Here is an 11522-nt window from a genome sequence, read left to right as displayed (position 1 = left end):
GTGTACTTACTTTTTCCACATGCGAAATTTGCATTTATGTTTATTTAAATTAAACAAAGGACTACAAAATGTAAATGTGTCATGATATTTGTTATATTATATCACCTTTATTTATCAATATTGTTGAAATGAAGATCAAATAGCTGTATGTTGAAATATGTTGAAAAAGTCAAAACTTTACATGGGGTGTACTTACTTTTTCACATGACTGTATGTTGGATGATGGTAGGAGAGGGAAGGCTAAATATAGCAGTTCTTGAAGGTTCAGTTGCTGCAACACCTTACATTGTCGATCCTTGTGAATCTTGTGCATTGTAACCTGCACTTTGTTAATGGCATACCTACACATCGATCGGTGAAGCGGTTTCGGAGAAGAGGGTTTTCAAAATATCTGCTTTCAAGCTAATATGGCTGCCAAACCACGTGACATACGACATAAAAAATGTACACTCTGCAGATGTATCGGTTGGGGATTGATCATTGATTGTGGCCACGTATGTAGGATTGATTGATTGATCTGCATATCGATACATTACTAACATAATTGCCTTCGCCGATTTTGAGAATACTTTTGTGCATAAGGCAATTTTTCCAAAAATAAAAATCGCGTTTTTTGGATCGAAAATTACTTTGATCGTCATGAAATTTTCTGGAGATGTTGTGCATAGATAGGTAATAGTGAAGAATTTTTTTTTTGCAAAAAACGATCGAAGGCAATTATGTTAGTAACGTATCGATGTGTGATCATGTTTGTGAAATTCGTGTTGATGGGATGAGGTTCATTTTCTATCCAAGATGGCTGCCAAACCACGTGACCTATGACATCATCATTTTCAAACTATATGCAGCAATGGTGTTAGATGACATTTGTAAAGTTTCGCATCGATAGGGTAAGCGGTTTCTGAGATATAATTATTTGATATTTTCCTTCAATCCAATATGGCTGCCACACCATGTGACCGATGACGTTTTCGTGATCGACTTTTAATGGCCTTGCCTAGTCGATGACATGTAATGTTTCAAGTCGATCGCTTTGGTGATTTGGGGGAAGATGGGTTTTTTAAAAAGGTTTTGGGTTGAATATAATATGGCTGCTAAAACCATGTGACTTATGATGCCATAAATTTAATATTTCAATTTACAAATGGGTCATGGATCATCTGCATGCAATTTCAGATTTTTAGGAAAAGGCATGCGATTAAAATATTTCTGACTGGTATACCACTTCACCAATGTCATCATTATCATGCTTTGTTCCCCATTGGGAGTACATGACAATGTGCCAAGTTTCGAATTTTTCCATTCAGCGATTTCCGAGTAATACTTTTTTAATTATTTGCATTTAATAAATGTGTTGCATAAATAAACATGTTGCGGGGAATAAATATGTTGCATTAATAAATATGTTGCGGGGAATAAATATGTTGCATAAATAAACATGTTGCGGGGAATAAATATGTTGCATCAATAAATATGTTGCGGGGAATAAATATGTTGCGGGGAATAAATATGTTGCATAAATAAACATGTTGCGGGGAATGAATATGTTGCAGAAATAAACATGTTGCGGGGAATAAATATGTTGCGGGGAATAAATATGTTGCGGGGAATAAATATGTTGCATAAATAAACACGTTGCGGGGAATAAATATGTTGCATAAATAAATATGTTGCGGGGAATAAATATGTTGCATAAATAAACATGTTGCAGGGAATAAATATGTTGCGGGGAATAAATATGTTGCGGGGAATAAATATGTTGCATAAATAAATATGTTGCATAAATAAATATGTTGCGGGGAATAAATATGTTGCATCTAATGAAAATCGAGGCTAACCAGTTGGTTCCGTCAATACACCGAATGGTAACGGCTAATAAATGCACCAAAGTTTTTCAACGTGGCCACAAATAGGAAGCTTTGATTTGTTTACTTTGTTTTGTGCAAAATTTGCTTTAATTTAATTTATTCATGAATATTTATTTACAAACATGTATAAATTGAGTTCAACATGTTTTATATTTGAGGTATTGATCATCGGACAAGAAAAATAAACTTTGGGGGGAAATATTTGTGTGCATGCTGTGAATAAGTTTTGTCTCCCACTCCCCCTCCTCCCCTCACCCCCGCCCCCTCCCCAACCCCAGCTCGGGAATCGTCCCACGTCGGCGTTGACCCATCATTAACCCCAATCATCAATATAAAGAAGGAGAAGAGAGAAACCCTAGAAGAGACAGAAGGATTGCTACAACAGCTGTGCAGAGATGATGTGAGATTGAAGCGGAAACCGTTAATCCTATTGATCGGAGTTCGGGTTGGGAAGAGTTGCAGTGGCTGTTTGGCTTTGGGTAGGTTCGAAGACTCGAGAAGGTCTTTGTTTTATGATGAAAATCGTGCTAGCTCTTTGCTTCCTTCTATTCAGTTATGCCTAGAAGACGACGTCACCTGAACGGGGCTGCGATCGCTGTGATTTAATCCCGGAATAACATCCAAATACTTAATGTGTTGGATGAAGTCGAGAAACGCCAGAGAATGAGGTTTCAGTTTCTTTTTTTGTGACTCCTGTGACTGAACAGCATAGACCAAAAAAATGTTTGAAGATTGTTTTTTGTTGTTGTTGTTGCCTTTGCAATTGTGCTCTTGTTTATCTTCACAGTTTGTGTCTGACCTCAGCAACGATCCCTGCTTGCTTCCTGTAACCCTGCCCCTCGACCAATCTGGAAGCAGAATATTATCGGAAAATGTTTCTACAGGTACACCGTTTTGGAATTTTCCATACTCTCTGCAACTGAGTTGTTTAGGGGATAACATTTGGTAGCGATAGTGAATTTTGAGTGGAGTGGTGAAGTTATTGCCTCTAAACTATTGTGCATTCTGATGTAAACAATGGAGTTAGTGGAATAGTCATGGTGAGTTTGAATTCGCATTGAGGATTGCATACGAGGTGCACACCGAATGCCTGTACCTCTCACCGACTGGGTATGTGTGTACGATTGAGTTGAGAGCGTTCGGACCAGGGGCCATAGCTTGAAAGTAAAGAAGAGAATTAGCACGGTCGTAAGACAGGGGTCTTTCACTCAGAGTAGTTAATGCATGGAATGGTCTTCCTGGAAAGGACGTGTAAGCAGACACGGTAGATACGTTTAAATTGGAATTTGATAGGTACCTAGATGCATTGGAGAAGGTGGGCTATGGGGATATTGGTAGGACTTGCGGGTACCTTGTGTGTGGATCGGTGATGGCCAAGCATCGGCACATATGGCCTCTTCCTGCGCCAAAGTTTGTTCCTTGTATGTCATTGCAACTGTAAAGTTTGCTGCACTTTTTTTTTTTTTTTGTATACTGAATTGAGGCTTGTGAAAGAGCTAACATTTACTTCACAAACAAATCAACCAGACAAACAAAATACCCAAAAAGAGGGAGCGGAAGACAAGATGGGGAGAGAAGGGGAAGCACAAACACAACATCCGAGAGCAGGTTTCTTTGTTCCTTTAAATTTGCTTTTGGGTGTGAATCTTTATCAGTTTGTTTGTTAATTGTGAATTTCATTATTTTTTATGAAAAAATTGCATACACAAAAATATATCTTGATACACTTACAAATGCAGTTACCTCTTCTTGTGGATGTAGCTTCATTTGCTGAGGGGCACGACTGCCGCTGGTGCAGTGCCCCCTGAAGGTTAGAGCAGGAATTTGTCATTTGTTCAAGGTGCTGCAATTGCTCGCATACTCTTCGCGAAGGATCCCGTAGGCTCGTTAACGTCCGCCGACTAACGGCGGCGGATGGGACGACCATTTTGCCGTACATCCAAGGGACGTCACACACATTGATGAATCGCCCTTCCTGTGAAACACCGGGACGACGGTTTATAGCCCGGTTGGGATTCAAATTCAGGATGCAGTCGCGAGAGGTGTGCATGCGAACTCTGTGTATGCACCATATTTGTTTATTCTCAAGGATATGATTACTTTATCATTCGCATCCCAACTCGTGGTTTGTGATGCTGGAATCCCCGGTTCAAATTCGGTACACCAAGCTGATTTGTCCATCGTCTACTAGTTCTTGTACTTCATATAAAAATACACGGATGTTCACACTGCATGTGATTTACGCCGAGGCTTCACCGTGACCCTTGGAATTGATGTTTTGGAAACAAATTCTGGTTAAAACTAGCACGAAATGTATTCATTTCTCAAAATGATGGCGTTTCATTTGAAAAGGACGACGGATGGTGTTTTTGTATGCTGCACCTGTTCTTACCCGACCTCTCACCCTGTTCTCCCTTACTTCTTCACAGCGATAAAGCCAGAGCCAGTTTGGGAGTGTGAAAAGCACGAGGGAAGTGGAAGTCCTCCCAGAAAACGGTCCACTCCCATTCTCCCTCAACCACAACCCGTCAACGTGCAATCCCACACTACTTTAACATCCATCTATGAATTGTTCTCCAGGCTGGGATTGCAGGGGGAAGAGAAGGAAATGTGGCAGGAACCCAAAAAGGACGAAGATGCTCAAAACGATATGGAGGAGAAATTTTTGTTCTTCCAGCTTCCTGATTCCCTTCCAGGTCAGGTTTTGACAACACAGGATGATGTTAAAGTAAAGACTGAAGTCCAAATCAAGACGGAACAGGGTGGAAGCATAACCACTGGACAAGATGAGGTAATGTTTAAACTGGTTTGTTTATTTATTCATTACCTCTGTCACCGAAAGTCGACAGACGTTTCGTTTTCATCCCTGTTAGTTTGTTACTTGCCAGAAAAGATTCCGGCAAGTATGTTGATCTGTTCGTTTGTTTGTCTGTCTGTTTGCAGCACTACATCTACACCGTTGCATGTAGAATCGCCAAACTTTGCACACATATTGGTCTTGCCCAGGAATAGACTGTGCCCAATTGATGACGTCATCGGTCACGTGGTTCGGCCGCCATCTTGGAAGAACCGAAAAAATTTGCACCTCTATCTCAAAGTACTGAACAGAAAAAATTGAGACATGGCTCATTGTAAAGAACTCTCCATGGGGAATAAAATATGTTAATGATGTCATCGGTCACGTGGTTCGGCCGCCATATTTGTCGTAAATGGCCGATAAAAAAGTACATTCCGACAAGTCCTCGGTCTCTGACCGATTTTTTCATCTGTCTGTCGGTCTGTGTCTGTGAGCAGGATATCTCAAAAAGTTATGGACAGATTCAGATGGAACTTGATGGACAGGTTGGGTATTTGATTTTGGTGAAGATCTGGATCCTGATACTAGAATCTTCAGCGATTCTTCACAATTGAAAAATAGGACCAAAAACTATATACAATAAAACCTCGCTGTCCGCAGCGGTTACGTTCTTGTAAACCTCAGCGGATTGCGATATTGTGAACGATGAACAGTTTATAACACATTTGATTCATTGATGATTTTTGGACTTGCAGTTTGGGGGGGGGACTGCAATGTATTTCATTGACTTTCAATGAGATACATCAGAGCCCCCAAGTTGCAAGTCCAAAAATCGTTAATAAATAAAAAAAACAAGAATTTTGAGAGAAAAATAAGAGCAATTGAGTAAAATAAGATCAAATCAGTAATACCATCTATAAGGTTTTTCTGCGTAGAGTTGATGCCAGAAGACACAGAATGTAAATTTTCAATTTTTTAAAATGTTTTTTGGCTATAGAGTACGAGGGCCAGTCAATAGGTAACCTTGAAATGGCGATATAAATTCGAGAATGTAATATGTGTAGTTGGAGACGATATATGTTATATCTATGGGTAAGAGTCATGTTTTGCCTGTTTTAGATCTGGCAACATTGAGTGTGTGACGTCATTAGAGCAGTTCCAATATGGCGGCTCCCTTAGAAGCATGCACCAGGGCGGAGCAACGTTCTGTAATTCTTTTCTTGGGAAGTGAAGGTGTGAATCCCAGTGAAATCCATCGCAGAATGAAGATGCAATATGGTGACGCATGTTTATCGCTGCAGCAGGTGTTTGACTGGGGCAGGAAGCTTTAAAAGTGGAGTGTCCAGTGTGGCAGACGCTGCCCACTCGGGCCGGCCTCACACAGCCGACACACCAGAAATGGTCGCAGGTTGAGCGCGTGCTAAGGGAAAACCGTCGCATTATGCTGGATGAAGTGGTCTCTGAATTGAACATTAGCCATGGTTCAGCACATAGTCAGGTTCACCATGTCAATAAATTATATTTCGTTCAAAATCATGGTGGATTAGCAAACCTATACATTTTTGGAAAGGTTATAGCATAAGGAAACTAAAAATCAATGTTTACATTTGGAGAGATACCTGAATGGCGGCCATTTTGGATTTTCAAAATGGCCACTGTAAAATACATTTTGTTCTATTTCTGCCTCTAATTACCCTAAAAACTTTTAAAAATATACTAAACCTATATTTTCAGGGACAAGGAATCCAATGAAAGTATCAAATTAGTGCTATGGGGAATGGTAAGACACGAATCAAAGGTTTTGAATTGCAAAATACTGTCTTTATATTCGCGATAAGTTGCATAATCAAATACATGTTATCATTTTGTACAGGCAGTTAATAACATCAAAATGTGTCACTAATTCATATCACCAAACATACACAGGCAGTCAGCAAAATCATATATACACATGCAGTCAGTATAACTTCACATCTACACAGGCAGTCAATGACAAAATATACACAGGCAGTCAATGACATCAAACATACACGATTACAGAATATGCCATTTAGAGTTCGTCATCACTGTCCTGTGTGCCGTATCCGACAATATAGTCCGCATCGTTTTCACAGTCCGTTCCACACAAGCAAAGGTCGGTCAAATTGATTGGCAAATCGAATTGGTCGAATGGTCGATCGAATCGAATTCGATGAATCGAATCGAATTGGTCGATCGAAGCGATTGGTCGAATGGAATTGGTCGATTGGTCGAATCGAATTGGTTGGAATTGGCAAATGTAAACATTGATTTTCAGATTTTCCATGTAATAACGTTTCCAAAAATGTATAGGTTTGCTAATCTACCATGATTTTGAACGAAAAAACATAGTGAACCTGACTAACACCATATCATTCACAACGTGTTGGGGTTCCGCAAGGTGGGTGCCTAGACAACTCGCACCCGAACTAAAAGAATGGTGAGTGGACACGTGAAGAACTTCTGCAACGTTACAAAACAGAAGCGACGCTTTCTTACAGCGCATAGTGACTGGGGATGAAAGCTGGGTCCACTACTTTCAGCCAGAAGCAAAGAGGGCAAGCAAAGAGTGGCGCCATTCAACTTCACCGAAGCCCAAAAAATTCCGCACAAAGCCGTCCGCTGGAAAAGTGATGCTGCCGCTCTTCTGGGATAGCCGAGGCCCACTTGTGGAGCATTACATGCCCAGAGGGACCACAATCACCAGTGCATCAAACTGCGACCTCCTTAAAAATCATATGAAACCAGCAATCAGATCAAAACGTCGTGGACTACTCAATACCAGTGTTTTGCTGCAGCATGACAATGCTCGGCCCCATACTGCCCGCGCTACAGCTGCAACAATCGAGGACCTGCATTTTGAGTGTCTTCCTCATCCACTCTACTTGCCAGACCTTGCCCCCTTCGGATTACCACATCTTTGGGCCACTTAAAGAGGTGCTTGGTGAAACCACTTTCCGATCCGACGAAGAAGTCCAAGAGGTGGTGCACGAATGGCTACACAAGCAGCCAAAAGATTATTTTTCTTGAGGAATCCAGGTCTTAGTAAAGCGCTGGAAAAAAATGCATTGAACGCAATGGAGATTACGTTGAAAAATAACAGTTGTTACTCACATACTGTACATGCAATAAACAAGTTGTGAAAAATATTTTAAGATTACTTATTGACCGCCCCTCGGTATTTAAATTTAACACAACATGTTAAATTAAGGAAAATCCTGTTATTCAAAAATCCGAAGTGTTTAAAAACTTGTAAAACCAAACCAGTTTAAGAGGGAGGTTGAGTGTTAACTCTTTCCACGGGTACGCGGGAATATCAGCGCAGAGGGAGAGAAAGGGTGTCTAAAAAGATCCAGATCCGGCCTATCAGTGGGATAGAAAACGTAAACTGTTCAGCCTGGCTTAGGAATGCACTCTCCCGAGTGCCGTTTTACATTTTCAAGAGTTTGTCCTTTTAGGTGTTCTGTTCTGAGCAATTGCCTTGTGTTGCTGTGACACCTGTTTACGACAAACTGTGTTTTCTTTTTACTCTTGTCATTCAACTGTATTTACTATTTGTACAGTAGAGATACTACAGGGAAAACATACCTGTAAGAATGATTTTCAAAACTATCTTCAAGGCTGCTGATGGTTCCCAAGGAAGTGTCTGCTCACTCAAGACCTTGCCCGAAGGACCCCTTGGACGATTACAATTGCACAAGTCAGGCCGGGTGCAGCTTATGCTTGGTCATGTGTCATTGGATGTCACCATGGGAACTGGCTGCAGTTTCCTACAGGTGGATGTGTTTGTGTGTAGAATATTGTGATAAACATAAAACTTCCAATGCTGATCTCCAGTTTAACCTTTCCAATAAAATAGGAAGTAATGATAATCTTCTTCTTCAAATGCCATAACCTATTATTTAGGGTCCATGGCTCATATATGTCTTTCATGGACCAGCTGACCGGGTTCTCGTGTTGGACTGAAGCTGGCTACGACAATGATTTGGAATTTGTTCAGGCTGCCTGCAGTAATGTACCTGTTAAAAAACCAAAAAAGAACAACGTTGGATCTTATGGACCAACAGTTAATGGTAGTAGACTGGTCCCCAGATTAAGGTCTCATCCAAGGGTGGCACAATTCCTGATGCAATACCCTGTCTGTGAATCACTAGTCCAACATTTATTTTTTGGTATACATAGTTGAGGCTCATGAAAGAGTTCGAGCTCGTACACTGGATAGATCAGGACGCAACAAGACAAAAGGAACAGCAGAGGCGGGAAACACCAAGAGCAGAACCGAAGGCCAAGGTAGAGGGAGGCAGACAAACAATGGATGTGGGGAGGAATGTTGGGCAAAAGAGGATGTTTCGGGTGGGCAAGATGGATCCACAAGGGAACTCTTAGCAGAGAAACTTGGAAGGAGGAGGGAGTTGGATGGGGGAGAGGAGAGGGTTAATGAGGGTATAAAACATAGTATGGCTTTGGATTGGGGAGGATCTGAGATGGTGGTGAACAGGACAGAGCATGGAAAGAGCAAAGGATGCAAGAACAGGAAGGACGCTCGCTGTCTGCAATGGCGAATTCACAAGCCCATAAACTCAGCTTCATGGCAGGAGATTCCAATAATCCTGAAGGCCTTGGTTTCCATGGCATCAACCTGAGTAAGATGTGAGGCAGGGAAGCCAATCTCGAGGGGAGAGCAGTACTCCATCAAGCTGCGGATGAAGGCCTTGTCGGTGAAAAGGAGTTCAGGTGTGCCAAGGAAGGACATTGTATGACAGAGGATGCCCAGACTGGCATTGGAGGCCAACTTTGAAATGTGGTTTGCCCAAGAAAGATCATGGCTGATAGTGAGACCCAGGAGTTTGAGTGACTCGACATCCCCAAGAGGATTAAGAAAGTAGATAGGGTTTTCCCTCCTATCTACTTAAGTCTGAGATTCGTCCAAAGAGACTCCCTGATCTCATGTCTGGCTCTCTCAAACGTTTGCCCCTGTGCACTACAAGGTTCTTCCTAGCTGGTTAGCTGGTATTGAGCATGACACAAAAAGTCAGCAGGGTTCTCATCCGTGGGGACGTGACACCACTGACTGTGGCTCGACACATTGTGTATCTTGTGAACCTGATTTGCTATGCACACGTGGAAGTGTTTTGACTAATTGTGAATGTAGCCGAGGACTGCTTTGCTATCTGTGTAATAGGTTGTGGTGTCAAGCTCTTGCTCCACCGTTTGCGCCAACACTGACGAGCACTACATCGTGCAAGGATGATGTATAAGAGGCAGGAGCTTTTAAATGTACAAACAAACTATGTATGAACGAGGTTTTGTGATGCTGATCGTTTTGTGTGGTTGCAGGAGCTGGTGTCCATTCGACTGAGGGAAGGTCGCGGTGGAGAACTTGTGGTGTTGGGAAAAGTGGGGACTCGGCTCATCTGCTCCCCTGACTTCCCCAGCCTTCTCGGGGATGCAAATTGATTAGACCCTTCCCTTTATTATTTCTAATCTTCAAAAAAATTAATTATGATTTATCCTCAATTTGGTGGTCGGTGGTCTCTGTCTTCCACAACCTCCTTTCTGGTCTTGCACCCTCTGCTCTTTACGTGCTTTGCCTCCTTTTCCCTCTCCCAGGTTTCTGTAGGTCCATCATCCTTTTTCTGGTGAAACTACCTAAATCCAAGATCACTGCTCACCTCCACTCGTTCATTACTTTTTTTTTCCTGCTGTGGAACCAACATCCACATTCTCTTCAATCTCATTCCACGTTTTCATTTCATTTTCGTTTCATTCCATTCCACAATCCCACGTTTTCAAGGCAGGTGTTTACCATCATCTCAGATCACCCCCAATCCAAAACCATGATCTTTTCTATCTTCATTAACTTCCACCCCACCCCAATCCCTCCTTCCAAATTTCCAGTTTTCCCTCCTGAGTTTCCTTCTGTATCCATCTTGTCCATCCCATGCATCCTCTCCTGCCCCCCATTCTTCCCCACACCCAATGGTTTCCAAGTCTGCCTCTATCTTGACCTTCATCTCTGCTGGTGGTGTTTCTCCCCTCTCTCTGCTGTTCCTTTTGCGTCCTGTTTTGTCCTGATCCATTCAGTGGATGGTGGTGAACAGCAGAGGCTCGAGGCTCGTAGAAGAGCTGGTAATGTGTGTATATGTATTTGAAAAAACCCTATTGTAAACGAGTTATTGTACAAATGGAACCTGGGGCTCCTTATCTATGCTTCCACTTTATTTTAATGCACATGCGAGCAGTGTGTGTGTCTGTCTATCTATTTGTCTGTCCTCATATATATGTGGGGGGGGGGGGGGGGGGGGAGTTTGTGTCTACCTCAGGGCAGCGCAATGACTGTGCTGGTAACCCGGAGGGTGGCACAACAGAAAATAAATGAAAGCACTGATGTACCCTTAGTGTTGTTTTAAGGGTGAAACTAACATATGGCAGGAGACAGGTAACTAAAAGGAATGTCGATTTAATCTCCACTGTTTACCTTAAGCACAATAATACGAATTAAATGTAACAATGACTTTCCTAGGAATCCCCAAATTAAATAACTAGAAATGTCAAAAACAACAATGAAACTACAAGTTAACCCACGACCCTCAATGTGGCCACTTATCTCAAGCAAGGAGTTAAACCCCAGCGGATTATAAATGGGTAAGCACGGTTGAAAGGATGTAGTCCGGAGGGTGCGCACAGGATGAAGCCGCCTGGATAGTCATGTTATGAGGTGAAGTCCTCATATCACTGAAGCATAAAGAAGAACCCGACTCCACAGGTAAAACTATCACAGCCGATGAAGATGGGAGCTCCAGGCTGAAAAGGATGACATGTTACTTGAAGGATAGGAG

The 11522-nt window shown here is 42.0% G+C and overlaps 1 protein-coding gene across 1 annotated transcript in view; it reads left to right on the top strand.

Annotated features, from left to right (window-relative positions):
* The window catches only part of LOC137439188 (DNA-directed RNA polymerase III subunit RPC4), an 82918-nt gene extending 71843 nt beyond the window's left edge, over positions 1 to 11075 (top strand). Inside the window, exons 7-11 of the mRNA XM_078766966.1 lie at positions 2147 to 2268; positions 2656 to 2752; positions 4298 to 4659; positions 8304 to 8459; positions 10021 to 11075. Of these exons, the coding sequence (XP_078623092.1) occupies positions 4477 to 4659; positions 8304 to 8459; positions 10021 to 10140 (459 nt within the window). The 5' untranslated portion in view covers positions 2147 to 2268; positions 2656 to 2752; positions 4298 to 4476 and the 3' untranslated portion in view covers positions 10141 to 11075. The remainder of the gene's footprint in view (positions 1 to 2146; positions 2269 to 2655; positions 2753 to 4297; positions 4660 to 8303; positions 8460 to 10020) is intronic.
* The last annotated feature ends 447 nt before the right edge of the window (positions 11076 to 11522 follow it).

This window comes from Myxine glutinosa, chromosome 13 (assembly GCF_964187855.1).
Source record: "Myxine glutinosa chromosome 13, kmMyxGlut1.1, whole genome shotgun sequence".
Classification (NCBI taxonomy): domain Eukaryota; kingdom Metazoa; phylum Chordata; class Myxini; order Myxiniformes; family Myxinidae; genus Myxine; species Myxine glutinosa.
This window is presented reverse-complemented; position numbering and strand designations above follow the sequence as displayed.